This window comes from Balearica regulorum, chromosome 1 (assembly GCF_011004875.1).
Source record: "Balearica regulorum gibbericeps isolate bBalReg1 chromosome 1, bBalReg1.pri, whole genome shotgun sequence".
NCBI lineage: Eukaryota > Metazoa > Chordata > Aves > Gruiformes > Gruidae > Balearica > Balearica regulorum.
This window is the reverse complement of record NC_046184.1, coordinates 79,929,714-79,954,564: the sequence shown is the minus strand read 5'-3', so window position 1 is coordinate 79,954,564 and position 24,851 is coordinate 79,929,714. Positions and strand designations below refer to the sequence as shown.

At 42.4% G+C, this 24,851-nt stretch overlaps 1 protein-coding gene across 5 annotated transcripts in view; it reads right to left on the bottom strand.

Moving 5' to 3' along the window:
- Window positions 1-24,370, bottom strand: part of BORCS5 (BLOC-1 related complex subunit 5) — a 78,118-nt gene extending 53,748 nt beyond the window's left edge. For 2 of the 5 annotated variants that reach the window (XR_012836725.1, XM_075760924.1), the window contains exons 1-2: window positions 24,184-24,370; window positions 23,132-23,275 (exon numbers count right to left, since the gene is read on the bottom strand). Coding sequence is in view for 1 of the 5 variants with exons in the window: in XM_075760924.1 (XP_075617039.1) it covers window positions 23,132-23,275; window positions 24,184-24,241 (202 nt within the window). In the remaining 4 variants the exon portion in view is untranslated. Of the gene's footprint in view, window positions 1-8,786; window positions 9,146-15,890; window positions 15,952-23,131; window positions 23,276-24,183 lie in introns of those variants that run through there. The other 3 variants (XM_075760939.1, XM_075760949.1, XM_075760930.1) reach the window with 3 other exon arrangements.
- Window positions 24,371-24,851: the final 481 nt, after the last annotated feature.

The following is a 24,851-nucleotide window of genomic DNA, read 5'->3' as shown; positions in this document are numbered from 1 at the left end:
TTAGCAGTTCAGCCATGCACTGGATTGCTGCTCAGATAACAGACAGATTGTATCCACTTTGCAGGAATAGCTTCCTTTCTAAGACATGAGAAAACAACTATGCAATGACTGTTTATTTGCATTTGCAGAAAGGTACAGTGAAAAGTCAACTTTGTGCCCATGTTTTTAACATTCACCGAAAAGGGACAGATAGTCACTGAATAAAGAGCTGCAGTGGTTTAAGATGTTCTTAAAATAACCTTTTTTGACTTTATTATTCGCAGAAGTGGAGACAGCAAAGCAGATCACAGGAGTCCCCTTTATGTGTTTCAGTACACAGTCACCTGGTTATTTTCACCTGCCAGTAAAAACCACCAGCTGAGTCAGTCCAACAGTGCACAGCCATCAAAAGTAAGTGTTCTCCTTCCCCACACCTCCCCTGTGCTCCTGACTAGGTGGTCCCATCCTCGCTAGTACTCGTTACACCTCTCCATGAACCGATCCAGCTCCTTAGCCCAGGAACAAACCCATCTACTCTCATGTTTCACTTCTTTGCAGGTACACCAGGTCAGGAGCAATGGAAAGAAGAATGAATGGATGGAGGGGACAGCGTAGGCTCTACTCTAACAAGAGCGCAAGGCTAAGTCAGCTAGGCCTGCCTTGTGCATCAGCCCCCTACAGCAGCCCTTTCCTACCAGCCATGCTACTGGTATGATGACCAGCAGCATAAACCCCTTCAAGCTTCACAGCTGTTCCTACAGCACACATAGAGCTGCAGCCCGAGATGCTTTCGCTACTAGGATACTGCCAAGGGGTGTGGCTTGCAGAAAGTGGCCTTTATTGTAGAACTGTTTAAAGACATTATTAAAATAGTGTATCCAAAAAACAAAGGGTCACTGATTTCTCTTGCAAATATTAGCATTTACTTTTAAAGTAAGCTTGTACAGGAAAATCTTTTTTTTAAATCTCCTTCTACAAGGAAGATACATGTCTAGCTAGCCACAAGCTAGAAACATCTGAACAGTCAGAACTAGATAAGCTATGCAGTCTTGTTCCACCAGCTCTACTGCATGGATCATCATCTGTTTCTCTAGATCAGCATCCTGCAGTGTTTTATCTAACCACAAACATTAAAAATACGTACATATATATTTATATATGTATACACACACAAACACCCCTAAGATGCCAACATCCAAAAATAAGAACATTAACCAGATATGTTCACGGTCTATACATTATTTCATTTGAGAAACATGTTTCTCAATACAGAACAGTTTTCCAACACAAACCTATCATTATTATCCCAAAGCAGGGGGCACAGTAGGAGTTAAGCACAAACCCCTCCATGTAGGTTTAAAAAAAAAAAAAAACAAAAACCACCACACACAAAAATTCATTAACTACAATATCACCTTTAGAGTGGGTGATTAACTACGTAACAAGAACATGCCTGAGGGCAAGTATATTTAGTGTCACCCAAACCCCTTCATGACACCTCAGAAGGGCAGAGCACTCTGGGGCTATAGCAACTGACTGCCTTCTACATTGTAAGAGGAAAGAATCACTCTAACCTTTTCTCCCTTTTTAGTTGTGGACAGTATGCCTTCCTGGACAGAAGGGATCACCTCAGTATCTTCAGACTGTCACTTCACATAAAAATAAGAATACAGGCAATCCCTTGAACTAAAGCCTTCCAGTACCTAAAGGGGGCCTACAGGAAAAGATGGAAAGGGACTCTTTATCAGGGAGTGTAGTGATAGGACAAGGGGCAATGGGTTTAACCTAAAAGAGGGTAGATTTAGATTAGATATTAGGAAGAAATTATTTCTTGTGAGGATGGTGAGGCACTGGAACAGGTTGCCCAGAGAGGTGTGGAGGCCCCATCCCTGGAAGTGTTCAAGGCCAGGTTGGATGGGGCTTTGGGCAGCCTGGTCTAGTGGAGGGTGTCCCTGCCCGTGGCAGGGGCGGGTTGGAACTGTATGATCTTTAACATTCCTTCCAACCCAAACCATTCAAAGATACTACAAGGTGACTTGAGGCTATTTTGAACATTAAGGCCTATTGTTAAGTGAGTCTGTATTTTCCTTCATAGGCATCATGCAGCCATCTAATTAAAGAAGAATAAGGCAGGAAAAAAACAAGTTGGCATTGTCACTTGTCTTACTGCTTTCTAATGTGCAGAAGTCCTGATGATCCATTTCTACTTAATGTTAAATATTTATGAAAACCAAAACCAGCTATTTAACTTTTTTGCTATTTTATTAAGCAGAATAACATCTTCAGAAATTCCAGGTCTTGTTTCAAAGCCTCACTGTTGAAACCAAAGCCAAAGAAACCCCAACAACAAAAAAACCCACAAAACCCGAACAGCAAACCCACCAAAACTCAGCATTTAACCTGTCTGATATGAAACGATCTGTTTTGACCCAAAGTATCAGCAAAACTGTGGGCTTTAGGCCAGTGTAAAGTAACACTTTTAGAACAGTGCATCTCTGTTCCCTGACCTGTTTCACAATAGCAACACCTGTGCCAGCACCTGCAAGGGAGCAGCCCAGGAGAAGAGGACCTGACTCCTCCAGCAGCATCAGCCATGCTTTGGGTGTCCCTGGAACTAAAGGAAGCGTCACAGGGAGCAGTCACTCTTCCGCCATCATGCATCCTGGTGAAAAATACTGTTTTAAGGATAAGGCTCTTTAGGTAGGCAAGTTCTGAAATGTCACTGTAAAGAAAAAAATAGAAAGGAAAAAGAAAACATGTGAACACGGGAGTCTTTCAGCTTTCTAATCCCTCTGGGTGCAGAGAACGTTTATTCCTTTTGGGAGAAAAAAAATAGACAAACAAGAATTGAAATTTAGCATAAACATGAGATAAGGCACTATTTTAAGGTAATTTATTACATTTCCTGTGAATGAACTGAACAATTTTCTTTCAAGCTTAAAATTTTTTTATCCCTGTGTTTCATGACCGACATTTTGCTGGAACCAGTTTAGTGTATTAAATGAACAAAATTAGATGTAAGTTAGGTAAAGCGGATTCCAAACTTTGATAACGGAGACTCAAGGGAACAGAAGGCATTTGCACACAGCTCCGTGCAAGTGAGCACATCCTGGCTTCATTTCAGGAGAAAATGTCCCACAGCTGAGAATGTAGAAGTGGGATAGCAATAGCTCTGAGCAAAATACCAACATTTAATGAAATAGCATTTAAGTTCTCAACAGCAGAACTCTTGCCTCTCCCTTACATTATACTGACACTGTTTTAAACGCACAACAGTGTAGATGGCGTGGCGAGTTTATGAATGGAGACATTACCTTATTTTACCATTACACACAGGGAGTGGAAATGTACTTACAGAATAGCCGACACCATCATGTTAAGGCATATTACAGCTAGGACTTTGGCACGGATTCTTTCCCTTCTGCTCAGAAAGGGGATCCAGCCCCTTTTTCCATTGCATCCCACCCCACCCTACTTTTGCTTTTTTGCTGTGCTTGCTCCACCACAGAGTGGTACAAGGCACACAGCTAACTAACTATGGCCCAGGAGACAGCAACCTATCTATTCCTCAACTTATCTATTTCATTACAAGTTCTGGGGAAAAAGTTATCTAAACATTACATGTGCTCACACACAGACTCTTCCCCTGCGGTCTAAAGACTTTTTACCATATATTTGAAAGAAAAGTGAAATCATTCTCATTTTTACTATAATCAAGTACCAAAGTAGTACTTGTTTGTAATCTGATACATTAACCTAAATACAGAGTCTGAATAATACCCCTTTGGGCACTGGTAAATATTGAGCTAAAGCCAATTCCTCCTCTCTGCCCCAATCCTACTGAAACATTGGCTCCACCTGTACTTAATACGAGTAATTATAATAAAATATACAACTTGCTTTTAATTCCAAAAAACAACCCAATAACTAGTCTTACACAACAAAATCATTAAGTGTAGCATGACACACCTTATTTAGCACCATCTCATGCCTGAGCAATGCCCCTGCTTCTGAAAATTCACATACTAGAAAATCTTTTTTTTTTTTTTTTTTTTTAAACTGAATACCATCAACCCAAATCCCTTCTATTTCATAGAAGAGTACATTTGTGGTTCCATTTTGTGAAGGAAATATTTCAAAGGCGAAGTAATCGGTGTGGTGGGCCACAGGAGGAGAAAAACACTTTGAGAAGAGGTCATATTTACTTTATTCTTACATGCATAGAGACTTCAGTCAGAGAGACAGGAACCCACACACACTGCAAATTTCATTTTGGGCATGGTAGTACAGACTAGAAGCTGGGGAAATGACAGAGGAGAGAGAGAGTTCTGTGGTTTTCAACTGCATAGTAAGATTTAGTTCATTTTATTTTCTGATATTCAGGAGTTGAACAATATAATAATATGCTCTTACCTCGATTTCACTGTACCTTATTTTAATAAGTAAGAAAAATAAGCCTAGCAACCTGGGTAATAAAGAGGCAGTTTAGCACAGTATAGTCTGTGATCTGCCTTCTGAAAAACTTCAGCAAGGCTTCTAAACAAAAGATTTGTGAACGAATTTCAGCACTTTTTATCTTTTACAACCTCAGTTCCCTCTGATGACTGCATGCCAAAGAAAAGATCAATTCTGCTGCTTTTGGGAAAAAAGCCCCAAATCATTTGCTCAGCCTGTTCTGTTCACCCCTGCTTTTGGAAAAATCACTAAACTAAACAGGGAATCAAAGAGCAGAATACCAAATATTTGTAGAGAAAGCCACAGAGGTGCAAGTCCACCAGTCCAGCTGAGACAGCCAGACCTCCGCTCCTGCCACCACCCAAAGCCACTGCACGGCCGCCCTCCCACCCTGTTCCCCCCTTCCCAGGGGGTAAGCCAGTCACCAAAGCAGAGAAGCAAATTCAGCCAGGACACCTCATAGGAAACTTGAGCACCTTAATAAATTCTGCTTAAGTCACCTTCTCCGCACCAAGTCCCAAACCTAATCTGGTCAAGTGCTCGCCTTAAAACCACCAAGATAAGTATCTCCTTAGTTCTGAAGTACCCAGCCGGGACAGCTAGTTTGAACCAGCATGGTGCCAGATGTTTCCAGACTGAAATCTCCATGACGGATTAATGGAGAATGACGTAGCAACCACAGCTGTAAGCCTGTATGCTCCAGCGTTACTCCACTGCATGAGGTTGTGGCTCCACAACTGGTAAAGCTGATCTCAGCTGGCCCTGATGTGACCTCACTCCACAACCCATGGGATTTCTCCCCACACCAGCCCCAGTGCTTGCTGGATCCCATGATGAGCCAATACAAGTTCCCTTCCTGCCAGAAATGTTTTCCTTTTTTTATTTCCCAGATAATTCCTTGGTTACACTGATCACTATTTTTCTTTCATCTTAAAGTCACATTTACAAGGAATAGATAGTAGAGATGAGTCACCCATGACAACTGGCTAAATATTAATTGATTTGAGGTTGGAAAACAAACATCCTCAGTTTCCCTCCTTTTTCCGAAAGTATACCTGATCTGTCAATATTTAACAATTTCTCCCTTTTATTTTGTCCTGTATGCGCTATCGGTATCTTTCCCTGTTGCACATTGACCATGACAGCACGTATGGGCACAGCTCATTTTTAGCCAACTCAACCAGTTTTCTGTATCTTTCTTGAGAGATCAGTCTTTTCCACATCAGTTCTACTTCTGCAGTATCCTTCATTGAAATACAGATGCAAACATTAACAACAAAAGTAATTGGATTCAGATACAAATAAAGGTAGTTGGCATTTAAAGTAAAGAATGGTAAGTCTAAAACACCACTGCAGCTCAGTCATCAGTTGATGTACTAGAGTACATTAGACAAAAGAAATAATTTATGTATCCAAGTGATTAATCTGCAAAACCATGCAATGTTGGCATGGTACACAACTTTTAGACCCACCTCTGTTGTCACCTGTTGGATGTTAGCACAGCCATGCAATTTTAAGAGGCCCTCTGGAGAAACATACTTCAGACAAATAGTTTTAACCAACAGGGTGGGGGCTGCTTTGTTGTTTTGTTGTTTTATGTTGTTTGTTTTTTTAAATGCTTTTACACTTTTAGTCCGAATTTCTTAAACTTAAAAAAGACCTATCTTTCAAAAACAAAAATATTGATGATAATATATTTTAAAGCTGATATGGAGAAACTCAAGGACAATATCACGGAAAACTTCTGCCTTCCAGATTCAACAAAGCGTCTGTCTCCCACTACTGCAAAAGTCAGGCATATCGGTATGTTTAAAACAGAAGAATCACGTAAAACAAACTTTCCAAAATGAGTCCAAATCCATTCTTGACAACTGACAGCTCATCAGTCTCCGCATTTTACATCAGAAGAATTTCCCTGTTTTCATCACTTCAAGTCTGTTAATTTTTGCACCTTTGACATCTGATATGTTGATTTATTAACATGCTAATCTTCAGTAAACATTAAGTGCTATGACATCCATTTCAGTACTGATCAAATTCCATATTTACTACAGTTGTAATGACACAGACCTAAGTCTTGCATTCACTAGGTTGCAATTAAGTTCCTCATTAGTCTCCAGAAGTTTCTAAACTTTTAGCAAACAGCCTTTGAAATACTTCACATGCCCATTTCAGTATGCAGTGACAGTCAATGCCTTCCCCTTCCCATCAGCAATGCACTTCTATGTGTCTATGAAATTGTTATACACAGAATAGGATTGCGTGAGCCTTATACTTCCTGACTTTGAAAAAAGCAACAGCAAAAATCCACCATCTAGTTGGAGCACAAATCTAACTTAAGATTTTAATTAGACTTTTGTAATAGCAGGGTCTTTCACACAGATGGTATATTCGCACAAATACCCCAGAGCAACAGAAGATTTTAAAAAGCAAGGCACCTAAAACCCCTGCTGTTCGAAGCAATAGCACAGCAACATTTTATGAGGTCACAGGGCACAGCAATCTCTTTTATAGCAGAAGAAATACATTTTTGCACAAAATTTCACTAATGTTCACCAAGGTGCCAGCAGATGATTCCAATATCCAGATATTAAAGTCAGAACACGTGACAACTAAGCAAGGACAGACAGAAGCATCACATTTATCTCCCAACACAGGACAGCAGGTAGGCAGCATATCTACATAATGCTGCTTCACCAGCAACTAGGTATTATGAGAGATCGAAATAAATTAATATGACATTTTATTCTTCTCTTTTTGTTGGTCATCCAGTAAGAAGCTTTCAGTATGCATAATATCTGCACTCAATTTGTCTAAACCAGGATCAGAGATAGTTTAATTAGACTCATACTGTGGAAAAATAAATAAATAAATAAATGAATCCATCAAACCAGCCATTTGGACCCTTGAAATGATTACAACTCGAGACTAATTTAATATATGAACCAAAGTCTGACTTATCTCCTGTTGTCTTCATTAGGAAATGAAGCAAGCAAATTCCAACTGCCTGCAGTGATACTTACTCACAGGACACTGCATTTGTTACCAGGCTTTTTGTTTTACTGGTAAGATGTTAAAGACAACATGGACAAAAACCCCATGATCTTGCACTTTTTGTAACTTCTGTGTTGCCAGGTTGTGGCAAGAGGCAGAATCACCCACAGAATTTAAAGCCACAGCCAAGTCCCCTTCCACTCCAAAGCAGTGTCCCGCAGCACCACATGTGCTAGGTTGGCCAAACTGAATCCATGCTGGCACCTCAAAGTCTCTGGACCTCCCTGTGTTAGCAAAAAGCAGAGGTGCAGTCAATCCCATTTTGAAGTTCACTGGGCTCTTGGCTCCAAAGATGACAAAGCTGTGTGAAGTTTAGATTCATCTCTGACAAAATAGCAATTTTGTTTCTACCATCCATTCATCCAAGCATACTTCACAGCTTCAGAATGATTTCAGTTAACAAACCAAAAAATGAAAAAATATCTATGCAAACATTTGAGAAAAGAAATAAAGCCTCTCGTCTCAATGACTAATGTATGCTTCCTTACTGCCTTCTCTACCACAGAATATAATAAATCAGATGGATAACTAAGGAAATGTAGAACAGTGGAAAATTTCAAACTATTGCAATGAAAACAACTCAGCCACCACCCAAATTGACTCCAAATTTCAATTAATACTAAAACTGGTGACAAGACCACTCAATGGGAGGTAACAAAAAGCAAGATTAAGTGTTCTACTTTCAGTTGTCCTGTTTGTACAAATGTATAAATGCAAACATGTACTTCCATTCCAATCATCTGCTTTTTGCTACGTTCATATCACAGAAAAACAAGATTTAACCTCACAGGAGGTAAAGCAGCATACATTACTTAAGAAGTTCCATCTCCAGTATCTCTTCCACTTCCTATTACGGATAAAAATTCTGTTTACTTAGACGAAATTGAGGCCTAAGGATTAAAAGGAAAAAAAAAAGAAGAAAAAAAAAAAGCTTTCCCTTTAGACTCATGCTTTATTTAGCTGAGAGAAATCCTCCAAGACTGCTATTACAAAGAATGAGAATTGCTAAAACCCTGACCAACCTTTTGCCCATCCTCCTCCTTAGCCAGTTGAACATCCCCAACCTATTCCCTGCAAAGAGAAATCAGTCAGCACAAAGAGTGTCAGCAGTGTCTTTCCAGCAGTTCTATTTGTGGTTGGTATCATACTGAAAGGAACATTTTAAAACATAAGCAGTTTTATTTAAAACTTGTGAAACATATCACAAGGATAGCATGTACTACAGCACCCTGCTTCTTGGAGCACATCCCACCATCTTCTTGGTCTCATCAAGAACTAAAAGTAAAGGGGTTACTCACTGAAACACAGCCGGATGAAAGTTACAATGTTTTTTGAAGTCTCTTGATCAGTATGATTTCTAATGCCCTGATCCACACGAAGATCACACTTTCCAGGGAGCTCTTTGGAAACATCCTATTTACAGTGTCACAACCGCAAGTGGTATCTGCAGTGCAGTGGACTCCAGGCCAGCTTCCAAGTACACACAATGGTTGTGAAGAAGATGCAATACACCAAGGTACATTGGCAGGGTCAGTCACAGAAGCATTCTGTCCTTGAAGGATTGCCCACACACATGGAAAAAATCCACCGCAATAAGGACATAACACAGTAAAAACCTAGTGTGAAGAGATGATCACTTGTCTGAGCCAGGTAATATCTGAAAAAGAAAGGGATTCTTCAGGAGAAGGGTTTTCCTCGGCACTCTGCTTCTTATTTAACTTGAAACATGGCTTCCCATCCCCCATAGCTGGCACATGAGTTTAGAAAGAGTTTGCAAAAACAATGAATTTTAAACAAGGAAACTCAGACTCCAGTAATTTTATACCAAAGTCCAAGTGCTGAAGTGGCATGTCTTGCCAGCAATCTCACTTTGAACAGTGAGATCAGGGGGAGGAGAACACACACAAGCAATTTTGCACGGTTTCTCACTGAAAACAAGTTTAGGCAAGCATTAAGATTGCCTATATTAGCATTTTAATTTTTAAAAACTGGTTATATGCAAATAGGTTATATCCTCAAGTTCCTGGTGAGTGCCAACAACTTCCCAAGCACCAAAACGTTTTGACAGCATATAGCGAAGGACATTACTTTCCAGCTGATGTCCACATGTTTTGGTACACACCTCCCATTAATGCATTAATGAAAAGAGAACCACGTAAATCCCTTGCAAAGTCAAAGGACTTTTACCGGCATGATAGATTGGAGACAAGATATCTTAACAACATTTCCAAGGCAACAGAGATGAAGGTTCAAGACATTCCCCTTCCACACTCCCTCTTCTCTAATTCAGGAATTAGCAAAGCATTGGATTTTAAGATGAATAGATATAGCTGATCAATACAAAGATTCTTCCCAAACAAATGTGTTAATTTACATGAGATCAGCTGTACCTCACACACTAGGAAAGTGGGGTAAAAGTCTGGAATTTTAGGTCACCACTTAACAGATGCTTGATTTCTTCCCCTTTCCCCCTTTCTTGTTTCACCTCTCAGTTCATACTGTATTGTGCACTCTGGCAGCAACATTGGTTTGTAGGGGTGGTGATGCACTGGAAAGAAGATCTGATTGAGCTGAACATTTTTGGGCTGGGGTTGAGGGGAAGGAGAGGGCGCTGGAATCATTTTCTAGACACGTCAGTTCCCCAGTTCCATTCCCTATGCTGGACGAACATTTTTCCCAGCACAACGGGTCACTGGAGAAAAACTTACTATGCACCAGTATCTTGAGATAAGAACACCTCAATCTTCAACATATCTATGATCAAAACAGTGTTGCCAAGATAATACTATTAAACTCCACGTTATAGATGGTGTACTGAGGTGAGGATCAACAGCCATGGACCAGAGCCAAACCTCAAGTGCTTCGATCTGAATTATTACTGATCTATATTTTCATTGTCTTACCATACACATTTAGAAATCCCCTAGTATCAACAAATGAAAAAGTGTGGCATAGAAGATTTTTATTTTTCAAAATCATAAAGACTTCTGAAAGACTTTCAGCTGAAGATGTCTGCACCATCTCCTCCTCACAGACCCAGTACTGTTTCAGCCTGTAGTTGCCTCTCAGTTAAGCACTGTGTGGCTCAGCTCACAGGTCCAGCTGATACAAAACCCAGCTTGCCAGTAAGGCCACCAAGACCTTGGTCGCTCGATACAGCGAATGCAACTAGAACACAAATGTTCCTGAAAAGAGCTTAAAGAGAAAGCAGTTTCTAATGCATTGCTTCAGCAAGGTTTCCAGCCCTTTTCACGCACATCTACTACTCCTTTTGTATTCTAGTGACACCCTGCGGTAGTGGCCTAGACTGCAGTCTAGCCAAGTCTCAATACCCACATTAACAAAGGACTACAGGGGATAAAGAACAGCAAATCAGAAAACAGAGAGGGACATTGCAGCACCGAGCTGAAGGATTGCTGCTGCGCCTCATTACTCTTTAGGCATGAAATGCACAGGTTTCTCTTGCACAGCAGCAGTGGAGTTACTTACTAGCAGCCTGTGGCATCATCCCCTTGACTCCCCAGCCGCAGTTTAGCACATAGAATCAAAGGCAGTACTCCACCCACTTGGGCACAATACATCATTACCACGCTGATATAACATGGTGGGAAGAATCTAATTTTATTGACTGAGCTTCTTAGGTCTTTTACCAGAATACTGAACTGCCCTCCAGTATTTCTGTCTGTGCAAGTTACATGAGTGACTTCTAAAGGATATCCCCACTGTTACCAATTAGAGGACTGCAGCCTGCAGTCAAAGTCCCAATTTTCACTGCCTTAGAACACGCTCACCCAACATTTCAAGAGTATAATTTCTGTATGCACCAGCTACTGAAAGGAAAAAGGAAAAAAGAAAACCACCCATACACAAGTGAATTCAAACAGGAGCCTAGTGTTTTTACTGTTTACTCTTAACCTCATAAAAAATACCTCTCATAACAGCATGTGCACTTACTTTTGCCCTTCAACTCTTTACCAAGTGAAAAAACATGTTGGATAGAGCACCTCAAACCAGCTCGAAGTGGATCTCTAATACAAGAGTCACTCAGGCAGGAGATATTGCACTGCATGACATTTTACATTTAATGAATGCATCAAGGCCAATCTGGGCATATCATGTGTCTTCTCTGAAATTATGTGCCAGAACTACAGTTAGTAAACATTTTGGAACATGAGAGAAGTAGACATGTGCAACACAGGTAAAAGTACCCAGGGAACTCAACCACTCACACACACACACAAGAAGAAAACCTCAAACTTCACAAGCATCCAGGACATTAGCCCACCAAAGGCACTCACATCACTGCAGTGCAATCTTCAGAACTACTCAAGTGTCTTACATTGCTGGAAGTTAGAGTTTCCACTATTAAAAAAAAATAAAAATCTCCCCAGGCACTAAAATCATGCTACAGAATATGCCAAGGGTGACCACAGCTTTATGAAGTCTGAGTAGTGTCTCGGCAGCGCATGTCTCGTGCGAAAGGCTGTCTGGAGACCCTTAGCTGAGTGTTCATGGCCAAGGAATAACCAAGAGGGAGGTGGGTAAGTAAAAGGGGTAGAGTTAAAGTGAAGGAACTAGTGCAGATCTTGGTCTCCAGTCCCTTCTTCTGAGCTATAAATGCTTTCTAGCTTCTGGTTATTTAATACAGAGTGTATAAACAGACAGGTGAGCACAAAACCTCTAAGGATGTCACTATCTTCTGAGCAACCAATTCTCTTGTGGGTCTAGCTTAAGGTTGGGAGGGTGGTGGGAGTGTCAAGTCTAACAATCTTACTGGGCAACTTTCCACACTGTCTCCAGAACATGTTTATAACTGTTAAACTTCAAATATCAACCTTAGCACTCTACCATATGAACATAAACTATACAGAAATGTGCACTATTTTGGGATGCAAATCTTCACTCTGCTGGAACTGACGGGAGCTTTGCTTCCAACTTCAGCGAAGTTGCAATTTCACCCCGAACATCTGTTACTGAAACAAACCACTGCTTTACAGCATGTACATCTGCTCCTGCCCGTTGCCCTTGACTAATGCCGTCCCTTCACTGGCCGTGATCTCAGGGTTATGTAAGCTTCCAAGCTCAGCTGTACAGCACACCGGCAGAGAGTGCTGCTTATGCACAACTACAACATGCAGCAATTCCACTTCCTACCAAACATTACTACTAGTAATTTTGTTACTATTATAAATTGAAAAGCAGTATCTCCAGCAGATCTGCATCCCAGGATTGAATACGTAATCTGAAATTGTGCATCTTCTGGTTTATGTGTGCAAGGGTGCTGACAACTAAGACACGCATACCATGACCAGCCTCACACGGAACGCAGAGGCAATATTACAAAATTCAGCACGTCAAAACTCACTGTTGAAGCCAAATGAAGCACAAAACTCCTGTTTTCCTTTTTGTTAAGCTGCCCTAAGAAAGGAATAGAGGCAGATCAAATTCGATTTTAAACTTCAAGGTTTTATAACAATGAGCTTGCTGACCTGTGCTTTATTGCTTGGTTGTTGATCTGATCTCACACAATTATACAGAGAGAACATGGTTAAGGTAGGCTCCCACCACATTGCTTTGATAACAAGGTTTAGGGCTTGAGCAGACTTATTTTTTTCACTTCTACCTTAACCTTTTTATCTTTATATAATTTTAGTAAGTCAAACTCTTAATTAGAAAAGGAGGGTATTATCTATACACATGACTTTCCGGAATCTTTTTATTCTACTAACAGTGTCTGGGCAAGGACATAAAGACAAGAGCAGAGCTTTTGAATGATGTAACGTTATAGAAAGCGCAGTTAACTGCAGACAGGCAGTAGACACAGAAGCATCCACTCATCCTTCACCTTGACCATGGTTACTTAACTGAACCAGCACCCACAGAAAAAAAAAAAATTCAAGAAAATCAGGAACTAGGACTTAGGATGTAATAATTTACACAGTGTCTGTTAGTTAATCATATTCTTTCTCAATAAATTGATTGGCGTAAAACCAAATAATCTTCTAGACTTGGATAAACTGATTAACTCCTACAAAACCTCAGATCAAACAGAAACATTCATTTTTCAAAAGCAATTCATTGCAACACCCGTGCTGGTCTAGCAGCAAGACACAAGCATTCCAGAAACAGCCACCAGTCAAGCAAAAGAACATTAACAGGGGACCAAGCAGCATCACAAGAAGTAAACTATACATGTACAGTTTGTGTGTGCAGAAAATACATACTATATATACACATCATTGTTAGTATAGTATATATATACACTATCTATAGCATGTATGTATAGTGTATGCACACATACACATGCACATATAAATATATTTGAAAGCAAACAGTATTCAAAATTAAGGCATATATTGATAGGTACATTTCAGAAAAAACTGTTGGCAAATGAGCATGTTGGTGCATCTTTGGCCTTTCAGTGTGAGAGAAGAAAAAAAAAGAACAAAACCACAAACTTAAAAGAAATGTTCTGCCACCGCATGCAGCTACAGGTCATTACTGGGGATGAATGAGGTTTAAACAGCATATTGCACATGGCTGATGCTTTCCGTCAGTCAGCCAGGCACCCACTGGGAAGTACAGAGCTCACTGATCTTTGCTGGGAAGGCACCTGGAAGTATGTCGAGCAACAGGGCTCTAGAATAGGGACTTCAGGCCAAAATACTTGCAGGTTGGTTCTTTTGTGTTGGTTTTTGGGGGGTTTTGTTTGTTTGTTTTTTGAGGACAGAGGTGGGAGTTTTAGGGATGCAGTGAACAGCTCAGAAGCACTTTAGACTTTTTTCCTTCCTGCTTTCTATTAACAGTTTCACTGATTCCTAATGGGAGACCTGTCCCGGAGGTAATGGCAAAGTGAACTTTGGCACATCTAGCTCATTTTCTTCTTACGATTTATTTTAGATTTTCAACACCAGGAGAGAGGGAAGTAAGACTTCTTCATAACTGAAGTGGCCATAACTGATGATGGTAACAGAGAAATCTGTTATATACATCAGCTGAGAGTTTCCTCATTAAAGTGCTGTTTAAAATATGTAATTACCATTCATCCTTTCCTCCAAGATAGCAGACATTTCTCATTAAGCCAGGTATTTTGTTTCAGCATCCACAGCCTTTTCCTGAGCATCAATACGTGAACACATCTATATTGCTCATTGCCATAGCAACTAAAGACACTAAAATTTTCTGTCCCCGTGTCAGAGTTCCCCTCAGGAACTCAGTCACTACTTGAAGGTCCCACCCCTTTCCTGATCATCAGATGCTTCAGTCCCAGCATGACAGACATATCCCAGACACAAACTTCTTGTTTCTCTACATCCAAGTGTCCAATATATAACATAGCAGTTCCTATCTAGTAAACAGAAATACTTCATGATGCTAATGGCTGGAAGAATACAGCAAAAGTGAAAGGAGCAGTAGGTATCACAGCAGCCAGCTAAAGAGGAGAGAACCAAACTAATGGCACCAGGAGGGAGCTTTCATCAGGTCCCCCCCTCTTTCTTCAATTCCATCCAGCTGACAGAGGGGAAACTTACTTTACAGATTTTAGTTCACTGAATAGCACTGTTGCAATATCCCTACACGAGCAGTCTTGGAGAGTGATCACTCCAAATACCTATCTATAAAAACACACACATGCTCCTATGCGTGCGTGTATGTATCTCCTACACACATTTCTAACAGGAACATTTCTTTGCACGCAATTTTCATTGATATAAAACATCAGGTTCAACAGAGGGATATACATCAGAGAAAGATACCTGCACACTAAACAGGGAAGGCAGGAAGAGAAATTTCACTGGCCCTTCAGTCACAGATTCAACCAAGTCTTATGAGCAAGTCTTAACTTATGAGCAAGACAATAATGCTGAATAAAAGTACATAAATATGAAGGAGAGAGGGAGAAGAAAAAAAATCTATCCAGATTTAGATGCCTGAAGTCCTGTGAGGACTCAAAAATGTTCTGTAAGTGCTTTACCATCACAAACTTATCCTTGTCCTAGGATCAGCAACACTCCAGTAGAGCACACTAGCTCCTATACCTTATCAGTCAGATGCATCTGATTTCCAATCTTCTCTTGACATAAAGAGATTACACCTTCTGTAAACATTTGTAATTACACTATATATATTGGATGTTATAAATAACTTCCATTTCACCTTAACCAGTTATTAGTGATTTCAAGGTACACTGGTCAACATGCAGGTAAGCCAAACTGGAGAGCTCTGTCACGGCAGCTCTGTGAAAGTAAAGGAAGGAGAGAATCTGCAGGTGACTTGCGATGACCAGCAAAGCTTATGTACATGCAGCAAGATGGTGGAGGGGAGCCATACATGCCTGAGGAGGTCCAGACAGGACTCACAGCTATTAGGCTCAGCAGAAATTGGAGCTCAAGGGTACTCACCCAGCAAAGAAGAGGCCAGGCTAATCGTCTAGGTAGATATGCTCACACTCGTTCTGTTTATCTGTCAATATACAAATTATACTATGCAGTGTGGAACAGCTGGAAAAGGGACAGGGGGAAAAGGTAGATAACTGAGTATCCACAGTCCCTAATACTCTCCCAACTGGTGTTGAGCATATTGTTTGGATAATACCTAACTGCAGACTGAAATCCTCTCACACATAAAATTGAGTTAGTCCAGATCTCCAAATATTCAACCAACCACTGAGGAATATATGGAAATAGGACATCTCCATCATTCTCTTCTCTGCCAACCATCTTTTGAAAGCAAAGCTCCTTTCCTCAAAACTGAGGCCTCTTCTAGGTTTTAAGAAGTTAGTTTTGAGTCATGAAACCGAAATGGAGAGATAGCTCTCTCTAATACAGAATACTGGCCCACAAGCCTGAAAAGAAAACCCACACAAAAACACCCACCAACCAAAAAAACCCCAACACCCAAAACCCCGAACCACCAGGCAGATGTGCACTCACATTAGCATTCACGGTATTTCTTTCTGCCCAACATGCTCATTTTCACAGACCTTGTTAGGAGCAATAAGCACAGGGTCCATCCAACAAACTTGGATGTTGCAAATTTTAGTAGAGCCCTATACCCTCAGCAAGTTGCAGTGTTGCCATAAGCAGATCCTTCTTGTAAGGGCACAGGGGCAGAATTAAAAAGGATTGAAGTATTGCAATGTGTAGAGAATTACAGGAATAAAATTTACTAATGCATGCTATTAGCTAAATTTGCTAGATAATAAATGGAAGAAGTAGCATACAGTGAGGTAAGGGAAAGAAGACAGAATGTAAGTCAGCAGAAAATACTGTGGAATGAGATATGACAAAATCTATTGCTTTAAAGCTAATAAACTCTAAACATCCATCCTTCCTCTACACTCTATGCCAGAAAGATAAATACATTGATACTTTTCAGACAAGTAGTTTTCCTGCCTGAAAAGTGACCTCATCAAAAATGTCATAAAGGTATAAACAATCCTTTCAATCTGCTTAACACAAGCTTATGTTTCCTGTGATTGGACGACAGTAGATCGGCATAGCACTGGTACAGCAGCACAAATTTCACCACTGTTCACTCTCAAAGAAGATTTCTCAGCATTTCCTTCTGCTTCTCTGCTGAAGATGGGCACCAGTTATAATAAAAATACCATTGCCAAGTTTTGACTTTAAAGTTTCACTTTAAAAAGGACACTCCTTATGCTGGGCCTATCTTTCAAGACTTTCTGCCACGTAACTTCTTACACTACTGCCAGGTAAACTATAACCTGGACTCTTCAGAGTAAAGGCCTTGAGTTTTTTCTTTATGAAATACCTTTCTTGATAAATAACAAAGCAACATAAATACGGATAAAGGGCAGCATAGTAAGGAAAGATCCCACTGGGTTAGTGAGTAATCTATTCATTTACTTCTAATTCATGCCTGATAGATCTTTGGTTAATGTGTCCTTAAAAACATTAAGGACAGAAATGCCGTAACCTTACTAAGAACCTATCTACTTATCCCACTCTACTGAGCACTTGTCAGGCCACACCTGGAAGACTGTGTTCAATTTTGGTCCCCACTATGCAAAAAAGGTGTGGACAGGCTGGAGAGGGTCCAGAGGAGTGCCACCAGGATGATCAAACGACTAGGAAGCCTGCCATATGAGGAAAGGCTGAGAGAATTGGGTTTGCTTAGCCTTGAGAAAAGAAGGCTTAAGGGTGACCTCATCACCATGTCCCAGTACTTAAAGGGTGGGTACAAAGAAGATAGAGACTCCCTTTTTACAAGGAATCACATGGGAAAGACAAGGGACAAGGGGTAACTGGTGCAAGTTACTCCTGGGGAGATCCCAATTGGACTCTACAGGGAAGTTTTTCACAATGAAAACAATCAGCCATTGGAATAATCTCCCCAGAGATGTGGTGGATTCCCCAACACTGGACGCACTTAAAATTCAGCTGGATGAGGTGCTGGGCCATCTTGTCTAGACGGTGTTTTTGTCTAGGCAGAGCTTTTGCCAAGAAAGGTTGGATCAGATAATCCTTGAGGTCCCTTCCAACCTGGTATTCTATGATTCTATGAACCTCTTCCCATGCTTTGCTATTCTTACAAAAGCAGCAGTAGTATTTGTAGGACAAGAATCCAGTTATATTGGGCTAGGGGATGCTAATAAGCTGCACACAATATCCTTCACATGGCTATAAGCCACAAGATGCACACCACTTATGTTTGACAGACAAAGGAACAGAGTGCACCACAAGTAACTTGCTGTAGCTCTGCAGAGAAGCCACCTCTCTCCTCATCTGGGAATGCAGGCGAGCTTGAAGAGCTCAGCAACCCTTTCTAAGTAACTTAAGTAGTAACAAGACTTTTCTTCTAACACAAACTTTGGAATGTTTTGCTTTTAATTTAACTCACTAGCAATTAAAATTTAATCATTTTTCCTGCAAGAAGACATAGTCACAAATGCGTGTCAATTACATTGACTTCCTTAAAAAAGGCCCACAAGATTTACTTTGTCTTATGAAATCTAGAGTGTGCCATTTACAAGACAGCTGCCCAAAACAGATCCCCAGACACAGGCACTCCAACCTCACCCATGTCCTGCTCCCTTTCTCAGAACTAATCACTAAGAACACAGTAAGAATGTTGGTCTCAACCCATTTTAATTTGATTGTTAAATTAACAAATATGCCAAAGTTTTTGTTCCTACTATCAAGCCCCCAACATTTTGTTTACCTTGGGTCTTGCTGACCTTGGTACAGAATAGGAATTGTATTTGTAGTTGGATAACTACTTCTTGAACAGTTTCTTCTATACTACTAACACAGACCAATAGGTCAGTTACATGTATCTGTGTTTTTTGTTTACCATAACACTTCACCACTACCAGAAAGACAGACCTCAATCTTTCTTGAGGCTTGAGAGAGATACTGATGCCCTCTGGAAGAACATAATGAGCATTCTGTTTTCACAACACAAACTTAAAAGCTAAACACCCTTTTCAAAAGGTTTTTGGGAAGCTTTGTAACGATGTTAAATTCCTTACCCCACCCATCTTACTTTAATTACCAAGAAAAATGGCATGGAAAAAACCCCACAAACAAACAACACAATATTCACCCATTGGTTTTCAACTCTGTCCACTGCTTCCTCGCTTAACTGTGGTCATTAATCATTCCTCACTCAATGCTCGTTTCCAGGTCAGTCCACCTGTTGGTAAAGGTACTCTAACTGCATTTTGTCAAGTGGATCCTGTCTCTTGCCAGCAGTCCTCAATCCTCAGAGGATCCCCTGGTTGTAAAAGCCAAACCCCTGGTCAGAGGCAATACTTTACAGATCTAGTAAAAGCCTTTCTTAGAGAAATCCCACATTGTGGTACCTTACCAACCTTCCGTAGTCATGATCACACAGAAAATTGCATTTTTAGGTTTTTTTCCCCCAAACACCTTTGTAAGACGGGCTGCTTTGTTCATAAGCTACAAAAGTATCACCATTTTGGATTAGTCAGAGAAGATGACTCTGATTTTATGCACAGCTGGCGATGACTTCATGCTATGAACAGACTGCAAGAACCAGGGACGCTAAACAGACAGAAGCTTCATTTTCATGCAAATATCCTCAGGAAGCTGCATAAAGGAAAGAAACAACACATCATGTTTCGTTCTGTATCGCTTACAAAAAGGTCTCCACAGGGAATGCTTGCAACCAGGGAAATGGTTGGAGACCTCCTCTGTTGCTCCCAGGAGTCTAGATTGTATTAAAATATAACTCTTGTTTCATCAAACAGTGTTAGCATTTCTGCTTCAAGTTTGGGGTGGGGTTTTTTTGCATTCAGGGAAAAAAATATGCATACATGACCCAATATAGAGCAGTTTCTGGAAAACAACAATCAGGCACTTCACTCCCAGGTATACTCCCTAAGAGTAGTTTTTCCCTCCTCTGGGATTGGGATTTGATGTTTACAAATGGCAATACAAGAAGAATCTACTGGAACGCTTTCCTAAACCCACTGCGTGTTGGATATCCTCCTCTTTCTGTCCACATGAATATAGCATCGGAGAAGATAGTCTCCCTGGTATTAAGAAAAAAGACACTCCAGTCCTTGACTCATCACAGTAGGTGCCACACAACCACTTCAAGACAGTAGCATCTACCCCACCAAACAGCTATGTCCGACAGGTTCAAGCACTGGAATTAGCAGATGCTCAAACACTGCTTATTATGCATGCTCAGTAACAACAACAGTACTTCAAAGGAGGCAAACATTACTCAGAAGGACCCTACACAATCATAGCTGTAACTCTGAGATGCAATTTTTGCTCTAGAAGTCAGGGAAAACCTAGTATGAAAGATGTAATGGACATGACATTGGCATTTTCTTCCAAGCGAGGGTGTACAATGCTCAAGACCCCCAGCTTCACTGATCACAAGCTCAACTCAATATGGCTAGGCGAGATGAGTGCTTTGGCTCTTGAGTGCTTTGTCTCTCAAGAACATGCAGTCTCTTCATGACCATGTTCTTCGCCAGTCCATTAATTTAACTATTAGGCTTCTTTTGAGACTTAAAATCAAAAGCCCCTTTAGCTTTGCTCAGCCAAGAAGAAACTGAAAAGAATAATCACGCTTACAAGGGCTATGAGTTCATGTCTTCAGGTCTCCAAGCTGGTAAGTCACAAGACACAACTTTTTAGGATTAACTCCTAAAAGATCTATAGTATCCTTCTTCATCCATTTCAGGAACACAATCTTGCATGTTAAGAATACAGATAAGAGACCAGTACAAAACAGAAGAGCCTCCTGAACAGGCCTGTGGCAGATCTGGAGTCTCTCAAGACTCAACTCAGACCACACTGCTTTCTGTAGTGAACACAAGTATCACAGTCCTGTTGTTCAAGTCATAACAAGTATTTAAGGCTGAAAAAGCTGTTCACAGTAGTGATTAAGCATGCAACACTCTTGAGCAGTCACCAGATGTCACCACATCTCAAGAGATTCATAGGAAAACTTAGCAGGCCAAGTCAAAGAAATAGTAAAGGTGGTTTCTGTCATACAGAAACAGCTTCAGGTCTAAAGTAAGACCAGCAAAAGCAACTCGGTGACCAAGACAACTTTCCAAACAACTTAACACGGCATGTTTAAGAATTAAAGGACCTGGACTGGCCATCCAAGGCAGTGCCTTCCAACCTTTCAATCCCAGCAACATGGCTGCTGCTATCTCCTCTTTTCTCACTTCCTACCTCAAGCCCTGTATCCTTGTTCCTCAACCACCCATATGAGAACACCACCTCTGGAAGCGATAATCAGCCCCGCTTCCCAGGGCTTGCATAGTTCTTGTGCAACCCTGGTTCTCTCACCACAGTTCAAGGCTGGGTGGAACTGAAACTCTTTGTTACCATGCTCTTACACATACAAAACAACCTTGGTGCCAGATGTTAATGCATCCTCTAAATTTGGTCTCTCACATTAAAACTTCCTTATTTCTTTTGTGGATTTGGGTTCCAGCATTTACATTGTGAACTGCCACTGGTGACATCCTGGCTCTGTCTTTTGTACAATGCAGGACTCAGGCAAAGCATGTTCTGCCCACAGGTAATGACCCAGCCTGCTGCCAACACAAACGCTGCGCCAACATCAGCAATCTTACAGTCCATTCTAAAATGGCAGTGAAAGTGTCAGGAATAAATCAAATACAGACTTCTACAACATCATCCACCGTAAAATCTAAAAAAAAACCAAAACCCCACAGTATTACAAACACACACACACACTCTCCTTAGTCAAGAGGGACTGCAGTACCAGCCCCAAAAATATCCATGTTTGCTCTTCTCCAATTTGCTGGCCTCCCTTTCTGTCCCTTCTGCTGGAAGCAGTGGTCAGTGCTGTGCACATCTAGACCCCTATCTAGCAGTACCCAATAAACCACCAAATATTTGGCCCATTGGGCTGTCACAGTGCCCACAAGTTCTAGTCACATTCCATGTCCTCATGCAGTAGACACAAAAAAAGTAAAGAGCTCCTGTCCAAAACGCGATATTGTGATGTTATGTCACCTCTATTGATGCCCGCAGGGCAAAGTGGCTGCCCTATCTTCCCAGCAGCCATGCATGAATCAGTGACACTTAGACCAGTAGTGCCTAAACCCTCAGCTGCACGAGACCACATCCTTGCTTCTAGTAGCAGGGAGGGCTCAACATCCCAGCTCCTTCCCCTCTGTCATAGCAGGCCTACAAGGCATGAGCAAGCGCTGCAGCCAAGCGAGCAGGCCTCGCATTTTCAAAAAACATTGGCTCACAAAGTGTCTGCTACATAGTACATTCACACAAGTTTGCTGACCCAGACTATTCCAAGGAGAGGAGCCCAGGAGCGGGCTCCTTTTACCAAATCAATTTGTGCAGGCTGCTCCAGACGTCTTCCTTCCTAAGGGACTTTCAGATACTAAAGACACTGTACACTCTCCAGAAAAAGAGGTAGCTAGAAGCCAGGCCACAAAACGCACAGTGTTTGCTAAACTGTAGGCTTGACGACTCTGATTTAAATCTTCACTTCCCTTTGAAGAGCATAGGAGGAACAAAGAATGGGTGCAGGGGAAAGAAGGAAAAAAAGATTGGGAGGAAAAGAAACAGACAGACACAATGGAAGTTTAAGAAGTCCACTGATGTAAAGGGATGTTGTCAACGCAGGGCTTAAGGATCTACACAAGCCTCAGTCCACCCTCCAAAAAAACCAAGAACAAAATCTGCTCTAGGTTGGAAACCCCCAAATAGATCTTGATTTCAAGCAACTGAATCCATACACAGGTAGCTATGACTCTGAGACAGTAACACACAGATGTTTTTAAGAAGCTAGAGCAAAACTGGAGACTGCAGTCCATTATATATTAGAATGTAACACAGCATCTCTCATCAACCAGCGGTAGAGGGTAAGCTGGCATGCTTGGAGCTCTACTGTCTCCACAATAGATGGTTCCACTGCAGAGAACATTATTAGCACACCTCCAAAGTGGTTCACCCACCATTTAGAAGGCTGGGAATAATAAGAAAGAATAAAAGAAAGTAAGATTTAAAATAAGGGAGGGTAGTGAAAAGTACGGACAGAAACACGAACTTCAGTAGGAACCTCAGGACACACAAAGCACACACTCCATTAAGTACCAAAAAAAAAACCTTTAAAAAACAGAGGAAGAACAATTGCTTACCTTTCAAAAGGGGCTGGAAAGTTGGAATTTCCTGCAGTTTTATGACATCTGGATCATTGCTGACATTCCGGGAGGATTGCGTTCCTGGGGCTACCACCACAATGTCATCCATTTTTGCTCGTTGCTTGGCTGGTGATGGAGATGCTGAAAGGATATGGACAATCAAATTCATAAGCAGATTCTGTCAGAATTTAACCCTAAGCAAACGTTACCATGTTTAACATAGTAGAGATATATTTTCTATAGTATGAACACATCTCTGAGATCACTCAAGGGCAGTACTCTCCCTTCACATCCTCCGTGAATTCATTATTTTCAGTAATTTTTTTTTCAAAATCAGGTAACAGCTGATGAAAGACACATTGCCTTCTCACTCCAGCAATAATCTAACACGCTTTTGTTTTAATGATGAAAGTAAAAACACCAAACATTCCATATTTCTCAGCATCCCACTGCAGTAAAGTTCTTTTATGTTATCAGGTACCTTCACAGGGAAAGTTTGATTCAACGGTTTAATCACAAGTACACTTGCGCCACTTGTTTCAGCATTGCACACTCCTTGCTATCACTCACAGGGAGACATTCAGATGAAACACCTGCACCACTGACGGCCTCCTCCTTACCCTCCCCCGAGCTCTGCACCCTGCTCTCCCGGCAGCAGGAGATGGGCCCTCCCTGGGCTCCGGGGTGCACCCACCTCGCCGGCTCTGCCTCCCCCCACCCAGGTGGTGCCCTCTCGCTGCCGATGCCGGCCCGACGCCCTCCCCGCCCGCCCCAGAAGAAGGGCCGGGCGCCGCCAGCTGCTGCCTCGCAAAGAAAAAACGTTCCCTTCCCCACAGCAACCGCCTCCGCCTCTCGCCTCCTCCGCTACGGCTGCGCCAGCCCCCTGCAGCTGGGCGCTGCGCCGCCACAGAACCACATCCCCCTCCCGCAGGCACCTCCGCCTCGCCAGAGGGACGGGGAACCCGCTCCCGGGGCCCTCTCCCTCCCGGCCGCCGCCCGCCGACGGGCGGTCCCTTCCCCGCCCGCCTCAAAACGCGGCGGCTACCGACCTGAGGCGCTGGACTCGCCCGGGCGGCTCTCGGCCTCCGCGCTCTGCTCCGCTCCCATGGCGATGGCGGGGCCGCCGGCCTCCCCGCCCCGTGCAGCGCGGGGGGCAGCGGCGTTCCCCCGACCGCCGCCGACGGAGCTTCCGGCTGCGCCAGCCGGCGTCTGCGCCTGGGTCACGGGCTGGCCCCGCCCGGCACGGCACGGCACGGCGGGCGGGGCTCCGCTTAGAGGCTGGGGCTGCAGCGGCAGGGAAGGGAAAGGAGCTGAGGGGATGGGGGCTGTAAGGCCGGAGGCCTCTCCCCTCTGCCCCCGGGCCTGCAGGCGCCTGGGCCCGTAGGGGGCCCGGCCCTGGCCTCAGCCCGCCTGGAAGCTGCCCCGCCGGAGCGGCGGCGAGAGCGCATGGGGGACTTCGGGCGTGGGCAAAACAGCGCTAATCTAAATTTTTCTGTCCTAAGGCAAACCCGCCAAATTCCAAAGTGCTAGGTGTGCGTCCCAGGCTGCCCGATAAAGCCACCCTCGGGCAAGCCGTGCAGTTCTCCCGTGGCTCGCAGGCATCGCCCCCCAAAACTGCAGCCCCTCGTCTGCCGCAGGTCACTGAGCGGTGAGTCCCACGTGTGACACGGCCATCATCTGCTGCCTTGATCCTTGTGAACCAGGTAAAAGTAGCCTG